The 12,142-nt window shown below is 39.0% G+C and overlaps 1 protein-coding gene across 1 annotated transcript in view; it reads left to right on the top strand.

The window, feature by feature from the left end:
- slc6a3 (solute carrier family 6 member 3) overlaps positions 1–10,925 on the top strand; it is a 41,932-nt gene extending 31,007 nt beyond the window's left edge. Inside the window, exons 9-14 of the mRNA XM_063069604.1 lie at positions 551–679; positions 935–1,034; positions 3,058–3,158; positions 6,428–6,595; positions 10,082–10,153; positions 10,902–10,925. Coding sequence (XP_062925674.1) covers positions 551–679; positions 935–1,034; positions 3,058–3,158; positions 6,428–6,595; positions 10,082–10,153; positions 10,902–10,925 — 594 coding nt within the window. The remainder of the gene's footprint in view (positions 1–550; positions 680–934; positions 1,035–3,057; positions 3,159–6,427; positions 6,596–10,081; positions 10,154–10,901) is intronic.
- The last annotated feature ends 1,217 nt before the right edge of the window (positions 10,926–12,142 follow it).

The raw sequence follows: 12,142 nt of genomic DNA on the forward strand, positions 1-12,142 counted from the left end.
TATACAGCAGTACGGTGTGGAGTAGACCCTTCTAGCCCTTTGAGCCGTGCCTTACAACCCCCAACAAACCCGATTAGCCCTAACCTAATCACAGGGCAATTTACGACTACCTGTCAACCTACCTGGTATGTCTTTGGACTGTGGGAGGAAACTGGAGCACCTGGAGAAAACCCTCACATCCCTCGGGGAGGACCCGCAGACTCCTCACAGAACAGCACCAGAATTGAACTCTGAACCCTGGAACGCCCCAGGCTGTAATAGCATTTCACTAATGACTACACTGCTGTGGCATGCTGGATTTTGTGGAAGTTTATCCGTGGAATTCTCTGCCCCAGCAAAGCAATAGAGGCTACCTCACTAAGTCATCAATGCAGTCAGACCTCGATCACTTTAGGTCTGAAGTTTCAGCATCTGATAGAAGATCTGCAGTAATTATGCAAATACTGTATAATAAATTAAAACAGCATTATTATATATCTATTCATTAATTTGAAAAAAATACACATTCTAAGAACCTACAGTCCTAATGATGTTTTTCCTGTTCCTACAGATGGGCGGCATGGAATCAGTGATCACAGGGGTGATTGATGAATTCAAATTCCTGCGTAACCACAGGGAGATCTTCACGCTTTTTATCATTACAATTACATTCCTGGTGTCTCTCTTCTGTATAACTGATGTAGGTCACATCATTCTCAAAAACAATCTTTCAAAAACAAGTTTAACAGAGCTCCTGGTAGCCATACTCATTATTGTTTAATAAAATTAATGCACGGTATTAGAAGAATGGGACAGCTTAGGTGAATGATATCACTGTGGTTTTAAACTCTACATGATTTGATAGTGATCCTTTGTCGGTATTTCTTTTAAGTGATTTTTATCCATTTTATGTATAACCTGGTGTTACTTGTCCCGGAATGTCTTTCAATTCTAGGGTGGTATCTACGTGTTCACCTTACTAGACAAGTTCGCAGCAGAGACATCCATTTTGTTTGGAGTGCTAATAGAAACTATTGGAGTGGCCTGGTTTTATGGTAAGTTAATTCTGACCAGTCAATGAATTTTACTTTAGCCACCACAGCTGAAATTCTGGTCTATTTCAATTGTTGTCTACTGACAGCTATTTGTTGATCTTTAGTTTAAGCCTGAAGGCACACACTCAGCGATTCAGGAACAGCTTCTTCCCCTTCGCCAGCCAATTCCTAAATCGACATTCAATCCATGAATGCTACTTCACTAGTTTTTTTTTCTTTTTTTGCATAATTTATCTTAATTTAACTATTTAATATAAATACTATATATATACTTACTGTAATTCATTATTTTCTGTATTTATCATATATTGCATTGGACTGCTGCAGATAAATTAACAAATTTCACGACATATGCAGGTGGTGTTAAATGATTCTGAAATCAACTATTGGTCAATACAGTATAAGGCAAGGTAGTTCCGAGTTCTGCCGTGTCCCCTCCTCACCTGGTATCCCTTGTAAGGCATCGTACTGAAAGCTCCTATATTAGTGAATTAAAAGATTTGTGGTTTCTGAACAAGTGAGTTAAGAGCTTTTAAAAACTGATCTCTCCAATATATTAAGTTGCATAATCCATAGATTCTTGCAGCCAGGCATTGTGTGCAACAAATGATTAGATATCTTGCATCAATTATTTGTTTCATACTTGTCTTAACTAGAATTGGCTGGCAGCCCCTCAGAATCCCTTTAATATAAGAAGTTAGAGGCATGCCAATGGTGACTCCATCTGCAAAACCTCTCTCTCTGCACTTTCATTGAACTCGCAGGACTATAATAATGTACTTACTGACAGCAAAGTGAAGCTTGTAGCTGTAGATGCTCCACACTCATGCATTGTCATGGAAGGAGAAACTCGGTGGCTTAGAAACTCAGACGCTCAGTTTTCTTTCTCGAAGTGAAACATGGTTGTGAATGCTTCTGGGTCAACAACAGCTGAGAAATTTAGGATTAGTCTGCACAACTTTGATGCTCCTCTGGTCGGGATTTACCCTTGAACGTCCAATGAGATTCCTACGCAGTTGTGCCCAGGAAGATCTGATTCCCCGTGCAACGTCCTTTGTGGCACATCGCAAAGGAAATATGGCCCAATTGTCCTGGGACCAATTATCTTTGGGTATTTCTAAACAAGCTCAGCCTTTGCACCATGACAGTCGATTGGAACCCGAGTAAGGTAAATCCCTTACAGATGGGGAAGGTGTCGGAGTAGGGTGTTCCCAGATTACCATCATAGTGATGGTATGTAATGTGCTGCCACATCATCTGCACATACATCAAGAAAAGCTAGCTAAAAAAAAAAAATTATTTAATTAGTTTTTACAAAAGTTTTACAAGAGTGGACTTTTTGATCTCAGATTTTTTTTTTGGTGATAATTAGTGAAATCCATAAGGGTGAAGTTCTGTTACCTGAGCTATTGTAAGATGGAGGCCTCATGCACCTTCCGGTTCTCATCTCCAGTCTCATGTCCGAAACCCTGATCATTAACCTCTCTGTGACCATATCACTCCTGTCTCAGATTGTTCACTAATGCGTTTCCACTCTGGTCACTGTCCCTATTACTACCCCATCCCCAGGGGAATATCATTCACTAGTAATGTTCATCACTTGGACCAAGATGAGTTTCTGTGCATTGAACACTACTGTTTATGGCTCTGATATACCACGATAGTGCAGTCAAGTCCACCTATTAAAATTTCCAGGCCACTGTCTCTGCTCATTAAGTATTCATCAACTGCATTGGAGACAATATCTGCAGGATGTTTATATCCAGCTAGACAGTAGAATGTAGATTTGTCATAGTACATCTGTATCACACTCTGCTTTAGCCAAGATGTAGAGCATAAGCTGCGTTTAAAAATCCAACAACAGGCATCACCTTATGATATTCCATTACAATGCAAGATATTTGGAGAAACGAAAATGCCTATTCAGCTTAAGATTGATGATCAATGGATTTTTAAGATGTTACAAGATACACCTGAGGAATAAACTGAGGCTTGTGTCAGAGATCATAAGTTTCTCTTCCAGGAGTTGATCGTTTCAGCAATGATATTGAAAAAATGATTGGTACAAGACCCGGCTTATATTGGAGACTGTGCTGGAAGTTTGTCAGCCCCTGTTTCCTTCTGGTGAGTCGAAAAGGAATTGTATCGAAGGGGAAGGTGGGTAGGCAAAGGGGGTGGGATTGCTCTCTTGGCGAAAAATGAAATCAAAAACTTAGAAAGAGTTGACATAGGATGGAAGGTGTAGAATCCTTGTGGGTAGAGCTAAGAAACCGCAAGGGCGAAAAAAAGCTTGATGGGAATAATATACATGCCTTGGAACTCTAGCCAGGATGTGCAATACAAATTACAACAGGAGATAGAAAAGGCATGTCAAAAGGGCAATGTCAGTATAGTCATGGAGGATTTCAACATGTAGGTAGATTGGGAAAATCAGGTTCCTGGTGGATTATAAGAGAGAGAACTTGCAGAATGTCTACTAGTTGTCTTTTTAAGAGCAGCTTGTAGTTAAGCTCTCCAGGGGGTTCAGCTATTCTGGACTGGGTGTTGTGTAATGAAACAGAGTTAATTAGAGAGCTTAAGGTAAAGGAACTTTTGGAGGCAGTGATCATAATATGAAGAATTCATCCTGCAATTTAAGAGGGAGAAGATAAAGTCAGATGTATCAGTATTAAGAGTGGAGTAAAGGAAATTACAGAGGCATGAGAGAGGAGCTGGCCAAAGTTAATTAGAATGACTAGCAGAGATGACGGCAAAGGAGCAATGGCTGGAATTTCTGGAAGCAATTTGGAAGGCACAGGTTAGAGACATCCCAAAGAAGAAGTACTACTCTAAACGCAGAATGTTGCAAACATGGCTGAGAAGGGAAATTAAAGCCAACATAAAAGCCAAAGAGAGGGCGTATAATAGAGCAAAAATATGGGATAGAAACCAGAATTTTGGCATGTTCAAACCTGGAACTTAATAGGAGTTTCTTTGGGATGCTGGGTTTGCTATCTTCACTGTAAATATTGATAAATTAATTATTAAACACGTGCACAATTCCCCTATATAGTGTTACTAGTATAAACTGTTTAAGGTACCCATAGAGCTCCTGATCCAATATTACAGTAAACATGTTTTATTGATTTGATATCCATTGGAAATTTATTTTCATGCTCCCTTTTGTGGTTATTACAATTAGCTTCAATCTCATTGTAAGCTGTCGTTTTTTTTTCCTCTACCACACAAACTGGCATTAAACTGAATAAAATGTTAAACATTTACAGCCCCAAGTTTATGTGAAGCAATGTACACCCAGTGGTCTATTTATGAGATACCTCCTGTACCTAATAAAGTGGCCACTGAGTGCACATTCATGGTCTTTTGCTGCTGTAGCCCATCTACTTCAAAGTTTGATATGTGCATTGAGAGATACTCTTCTACACATCACTGTTGTAATGCTACTTGAGTTACTGTCGCCTTCCTGTCAGCTTGAACCAGTCTGGCCATTCTCCTCTGACCTCTCTCATTAACAAGGTGATTTCGCCCACTAAACAGCTTTTTAAAAGATTTTTTTTTCATTTGTTTTTCACACCATTCTCTACAAACTCTAGGGACTGTTGTGTGTGAAACAGGACATCACCAGTTTTTGAGATACTCAAACCAACCCATCTGGCACCAACAATCATTCCACAGTCAAAGTCACTTAGATCACATTTCTTTCCCATTCTGATGTTTGGTCTGAACAATAACTGAACCTCTTGATTATATCTGCATGCTTTTATGCATTGAGTTCCTGCCATATGACTGGCTGATTAGATATTTGTATTAATGAGCCTTAAAGAGCGTACCCTATAAAGTGGCCAATGAGTGTACGTATTCTTCACAAAATTAGTAACTTCTTTTCCCTGCGCATTCAGTTACCTTCCTCAGCGCATTCAACTTCACACAGTTTACAATGTGCACAGCTTATATTCATGATCCACATAAAGTACGTGTCTCGTACATCTGCCCCTTATAAGTGCCTGCATCAGACAATTGCCAACTGTAATGTCACTGATATATTCCAAAGCTCAAGGTTTTAAATTCTAGATGTTAAAATAAATTTCAGTTTCAATTATACTTTTTGCAGAGTTTAAATTTCACTTAATTTAATGCTGTGCTTATAATGCATTGTATTTATGAACACTCTGTGCACCCATTTCTATAAAAGCAAATTTCAATTTAACACCTGGCCCCATATTTACCATTGTGGCAATTCTTCCTACATTGCAAAACAAGGATTGCTAAACTATGCAAGTACTTTTCATAAAAGATCTTGTAGTATTTTAATGTTGCTCCCAAAATATTGTTCTTGATGCACCTTTAGAATGAACTGTTGCTGCAGAGGAGACCAGATGTGCAGCTGTGAAAAGCTAAAAAAAAACTCAATGTGGCCTTAAGTGCATTGTTTTTTTTAGGAGTATGTTTGGTGGGTAGAGGGTATGTTAAAAGTGCAAATGTTTTCAGTAGGTAGAATAGGGAAGCACAGTGTCATGACAACCAAACAATTGTTCTTGTCCTGTGAATCTTCCTTGCACTGCCATTTGCAAAGGTAATGAGCAGCTGTTATTGTTTCTTGGGTGACCAAATCCATAACAGGACTTTGATGCCCTTCAAGTTTACAGAAGCTCCCCAAATCCTGAAAAGATCCTGTACGTACTGTCCACTGCATGGACGTTGCCAGGACTCAAGGGTCTAAGTTATAGGGAGAGATGTTTTCCTTGGAGTGCAGGACATAGAAATGATCTTATAGATAAGTATAAAATTGAGGGGCACAGATAGTGTGAATGCACTTGGACTTTTTCCCAGCTCTGGAGGATCTAGAATTAGAGGGCATAGATTTAAGGTGCAAGGGAAAAGATTTAATAGGCATTTGAGAGGCATTTTGTTTTACTCAAAGGGTATTACATTTACAGAATGAGCTGCCTGAGGAAGTGGTTGAGGCAGGGACTAATATGGGATATACTAATATTGTTTTAATGCTGCTGGATCCAAATCTCACAATTCTACCCAACAGCATTATAGGACTAGCTTCAACAGAAGGACTCAATCGTTCTCTGTCAATTTCCCTCTAGTGATTAGATTGATCAATAATTGCTAGGTATTGTTGTAGTGGCTTTAACATGGACAGAGAAGGTTTTGATTAATAACTCAAAAGTTTTTGGAGCAACATTCACAAAATGTTTGATGAACTCAGCAAATCAAGCAGCGTCGACGAAGGGGAATATACAGTTGAGATCTTGACCAGAAATATCTTGTGTGTCGCCCAAGATTTCCAGCACCTGTAGAATCTCTTGTATTTATCAAAGGTATAGAGTCTGCTTGACAACTGCTTTCTCTTTCCCTCTTTTCTGGCTGCTTGTTACATCAAGTTTGTTGTGGTCATCAGCATTTCAACATTTAAAGCCCCAGAATACGACAATTACATCTTCCCAGAGTGGGCCAATGTAATTGGATGGTGTATTGCTGTATCTTCAATGGTACTTGTACCCATTTATGCTGTGTACAAGTGTGTCAGCGTGCGTGGATCTCTGCGTGAGGTGAGTACACTTGTGAAGTACTATTGATTAGTTTGTGAATAACTTTCTGTTCTCACAGTAGATTTTTAAATGATATATTCTGCAGCTGATTTCTCCTACAGGCATTTTCTCCTAAACTTTGTCTAAATCTGTATGGGAAATTAGATAAGGCTCAAAGAGTAGTGCAACTGAGAATCCTTTTAAACGGTTTAATGATACTTGACCAAATGCTGTAGATAAACTAAAAGCACTACAATCAACAAAAAGGGGGCTGAAGAATGGCAGATGGAATTTAATGCAGACCAGTGTGAGGTGTTGGAGGACAATCCAGGGTAGGACATACAGAGTGAACTGAGAAATATGGCAGAACAGAGGAATCTGGGAATACAGTTCCATAATTCCTTGGAAGGTGCATCACAGGTAGATAAGGTCATAAAGAGAGCATTTGGCACATTGGCTGTCATAGATCAAAGTACTGAGTTTTGGAGTTGGGATGTTATATTAAGGTTGTACAAAATATTAGAGAGACCTAATTTAGAGTATTGTATGTAGTTCTGTTCACCTTCCTAAAGGAAAGATTGAAAAAGTACAGAGAAAATTTACAAGATATTGCTGGGTCTTGACAACATGGGTCAAAGGGAAAGGTTTAATAGGATAGGAATTTGTACTCTGGAGCATAGGAGAATGAGGGGAGATTTAATAGAGGTGTAAATTGAGGGGGAACTCAGAGGATGGTGTAAGTGTGGAATGAGCTGCCAGCAGAAATGGTGGATGGAGGTTCAATTTCAAAATTTAAGAGAAAATTGGATGGATGTGATATGAAGATTCAGGTCAATGGACTAGGCTGAATAATATTGTGTCACAACTAAATGGGCTGAAGGGCCTGTTTCTGCACTGCACTGTTCTGATAGTATATGAAATTATGTAAGGTTTAATATGGAAATTGAAAATTAACCTAAGAGTAGTGTATGGTGACGTGTACTTTGGTAATAAATTCACTTTGAACTTTCGATAATGTTGTGAATAATTGCATGGCAATAGGACCCATATATGCTATACCTAACACATTAATACTTCAGTGCAGCTGCTGGCCCCTCTCTCCCTATAGGGGTCAATCCTGTTTGCAGCTACCCTTTTAACTCTAAACATTACTTCTTCTCTAAGTCTGGTTAACATTGGTTAGAACACCAAGACTCTCACTCAGACCAAAGGCTACCTCTTGACTAAAATTAATCAAACTATATAAACTCAGCTATTGTCTTATATCCCACAATAAGACTAGGTTAAAATGACAACTATTCTTGAAGATCCTGGGAGTAAATTTTATCTTTGAGCTTTTCGGTGTTTGGATCACAACTATTTAGTACAAAAATAGAAATATGCACTGGGTGAGTCAGCTAGAATTGTTCAAGAAGAATTTAAACAAATACACTTAGTGAGATAATGTTCTGGAGTCTGAAGTGTAAAGAAAAACGTTGCATGCACTTACAAGAAAAAACATGCATTTTCCTTACCACTCCTCCGGAACTACACCAGAACAAAACATAATCACAGGAATGTAACCCCAGGTCATTCAAACAGCTTTCTTTGCACCTAGCTCAAAAGTAGGTTTGAGGGACTCTTGTTTTTTTAGTGGATGAGCTTCCAATCTCCTGGACAGAGTTCAAATGTAATATCCACCTAACAGAGCAAAGGAGAATGCATTTTTATTTTACCATACAACATTTTAATTTGTGATAGGAAACACTTTAAATTATCTCAGTGTGACATAGTTATAGAATTGTAAATATTACTAATGCAAATGAAGTTGAATACAACATTTACTTTAGCACACTCACACAACATTCTTTTGAATACTTTTATCATAGACATTGGCCTCTTTTGTTGCCAAATTCTGGATATGTATTGCCAGCATTTATTAAACATTAGTAAGTATTGTAAGCATTTTATTGGAAAAAATGAAGAATATTTTGCACTCTTCTAGAACTCACTACTGGTACAGAAATATCTGAAACTGTTTAACAAGGCAGTATACCACAAAAGATCATCAAGCAAGAAAAGATTAGGGTAAAAAAAACATTGAGAACGATAGAATATAAATTTTAGGAAGTAGAGGAGAAGGAGGTACCTGTGACGGTATTCAATGTGATAGTTGAAGATATGAACACAGTGAGAGATGTAGGGAAAGGGAAAAAGAAATGAATGATCCACACCAGCGTGTGAAGATTAAAGATGACTGTTGAATTGGTGGAGACATCTGAAATCATTTCAACAGCCTGAAGAAATAAAGGGAATGGAAATGCAGAGCTTTAGTGTAGATAGAGATATGGGTTGCAGCATTTTGGGTTTGGTGCACAGATCAAATAGCAAGGACACAGCTTGGACAGAAAAAATGATTGTTAAAATAAATAGACTTGGTGATGGTATTGAGGAAAATGAGTTTGTGGTCTTGAACAATCGAAGACCATAAGCCAGGAGTGATGGCACAAAGGTGCCACAGAAGAGCACAAGATCACAGTGAGAGAGGGAGTGACATAAATATTGCAGTTTAAGAAATAGATATAAGTGAACTGGGTTGTTGTTTATTTGCAAGATAGAAGATGAAAATGGAAGACTTGCATAGGGTACACAAGCTTATAAGGGTCACACACAAAAACTTCTGGAACTCGGCAGGCCAGGCAGCACCTATGGAAAAGAGTAAACAGACGGCATTTCAGGCTGAAACTCTTCATCAGTGTTGCTTGGATTTCCAGCATCTGCAGAATTTTCCGTCTTGAAGTTAATAAGGGTATCATGCAGATCAGACGCACTATATTTGTTGCCTTAAATTTTTAAACTCAAAATAAACTTTGTTCATAGTAAAAATATATTTACAAGAATAAACCATGACATGCCTTTTCATTCTTTACACTCAAAGGCAATTCTTTCAGTGTTGTTCATGAAAGATTCAAAGTACATTTGTTACATTTCTATAGTACGTGTTCTATCAATCAATAGGATCGTGGCCCCCTGGGGGGGCATTGGTTTTTGCCCCTTTGCCATCAGATTTCTGAATGGACCCTAAACACATGAACATTACCTCACTATTCCTCTTTCACACTATCTATCTATCTATCTGTTTTTATGGTCATTTATAGTATTTATTTTCCGTCTTGCTCTGGACTGCTGCCACAAAACAATTTCTCAACATATGTCACTGATAATAAGCCTGATTCTGATTCTAGTTAGAGAGTCTCAGCATATAAAGGTAACTTCTCAAGGTCACTATGAGTACCCAAGCCAAGTCAAAATAGAAAGTATGATCAGTGGATACGCTATCATTAAATGCTGAATGTAGGTGGGCAAGAGGAGAACTGAATTTGGAGGAATGAGCAGGATTCTGAAATACAAATTTCCTAAGCATTGTAATATAATCAGCATAGATGGATAACGTTTTTTAGTAGTATCTATGATGTACATAAATAAATACATAAATAGCAACGCTTGAAAATTTGTTAATCTTTTCAGAAGTTAGCAATTGCAATTACATCCGAGAAGGACCGTCACCTGGTGGAAGATGGTGAAGCCCACCAATTCACTGTGAGTAACAGCCCGTTACAAATGGATCACAGAAAAGTCAACAACCTCCATCCATTTCCTACTTTATTCTCTCCCACATCACCATCCCGCTGTCCCAACTTGTCCTATCACCCTTCATCCCATTCCTTCCTCTGCCCACCCACTATTCCATTACTATCCCCTCCATCTCTCCTCCTTGTACCTAATTCCCTCATCCACCCCCAGTCCCTTCCCCTTCCTGGCATTACACCCTCTCACCCTCTTCCTTCCCCCCCCACCCACCAAACCTTCCCCCTCCTTGTCCTTTTCCCACCATTTCTCCCCTTTTCAACATTTCCCATTATTCCCCCTTTACATACCATGCCTTTTCCATCCTCCCCTTGTCTCATACGCTTTTCTCAATCTCTCCCACCTTTCCGCATTTCCCTGTCCCTTTCCTTTCTTTTCTTCTTCCCCCCTTGTACCTTTCCCCTCCCTTTCACTTTCCCTTTTCCCCTTCCCCACCATCCCTTTTACTCCTCCCTCCATCTGTTCCTCCTCCTCTCCCCCCACCCATTCCTTCCCCCTTCCTCCTCCCTCCTTCTCTTTCCTGCCCTGTACCTCCCCTTTCCTCCTCCTCTTCCCCATCCCTTCCTCCTTCCTATCCCTACTCGGTCCCTTCCCCCTCCCCACTCCACTTCTCCCCCTCTGTCCCTTTCCCCTTCCTCCTACCACCACCCAAAAGCTGTCACCCTACCCAGCATTAAGAGTAATTTTCCTCTCTCAACAGCTGCACCACTGGCTCACGGTCTGATTCCCTGAGGCAGAGACTAAGAACACAAGAGTAAATCTGAAAGGGGCAGAATGAAATCCTTCGCCCTTCAACAACTGAGTTAAGACAAAATAGCTCAGAAAGTTGTACTTAAACTGTGGTACATGTTCTGTAAGTGATGCTACATATACTGTGCAAAGGGGCATTCTTCTATTTCTTTGACATTGGTAACAGCATTAGTCAAAGCAGATTGTAACTTAGATCCATTTTCCATTGGCCATCACCACATTGTTGCATTGAGAATATTAATTATTATATTTAACTTGCCCACCACAAATTGAATATGAACGTTGGCTTTCCTTGTAGTTCATATGTACGTCTACTGGAAGTCCAGTTATTAGATCTTAAAGTATAAGCTTAATCATTAATGAACTCTCTTTGTAGCATTCTTACACTTGGGCAGGAGACTGTGGGTTCTACTCCCATTCTAGACTATAACTATTAGTCATTATGATTTATTTGTGTACGGCTCTCTCTCAAATAAAATACTAAACTGAGCCCCTACTTGTCTTCTCAAGCGGATTAGGTCCAAACCCACAGCCGCATTGCAAGATTCTCTCCAAAGATTAAATTATTAGGAAGGATGCCAGTCAATATCATTAAACCAGCTACTCTCACCATTGCTCCGAGCAAATCGGCAGCTACATTAATACAATGACCACACAGCAAAAGTACTTCATTGGCCCATGGGCCATCAAAAATTGTCAAGGAAGGTGCTATATAAATGCAAGAATTTTTTTTAAGTTTCTAATTCAACGTTTTATCAACCTCAAGCTTCAAAATACCGAGATTCTACGGTGAAAGACACAAAAACTTCTGTCACAGACGTCCAAAGTTCATGACCATCCTAACCAGGCAGCTAGTATTTACACATTAAAAAGGGAGAAAGTGCGTCTTTATTTACATTTAGAATTATTTTAATCAGCTTCAGGATGCTGAAAAAGACTGTTAGCTTTATAAACATTTGCTATATCAATGTTTCTCACATGCTGTTTTACAAGTGATCATAAATCATATTTAATAAGTCTCTTAATTAGGAAACATCTGACCAATCATTATAGCAAAAAAAAGTATTACCTCTTTCACTGATAGCACAGAAGCACCTAAGAGATCAACTTAGAAAAGTTAGCCTTTGTGAGTTTTAGTGCTTGAGACTACTAAAAGGCAGTAGCCTTTAAATCCAACTGCGTAATACTTCA

The sequence above is a fragment of the Mobula hypostoma genome, chromosome 17 (assembly GCF_963921235.1).
Source record: "Mobula hypostoma chromosome 17, sMobHyp1.1, whole genome shotgun sequence".
Taxonomy (NCBI): Eukaryota; Metazoa; Chordata; class Chondrichthyes; order Myliobatiformes; family Myliobatidae; genus Mobula; species Mobula hypostoma.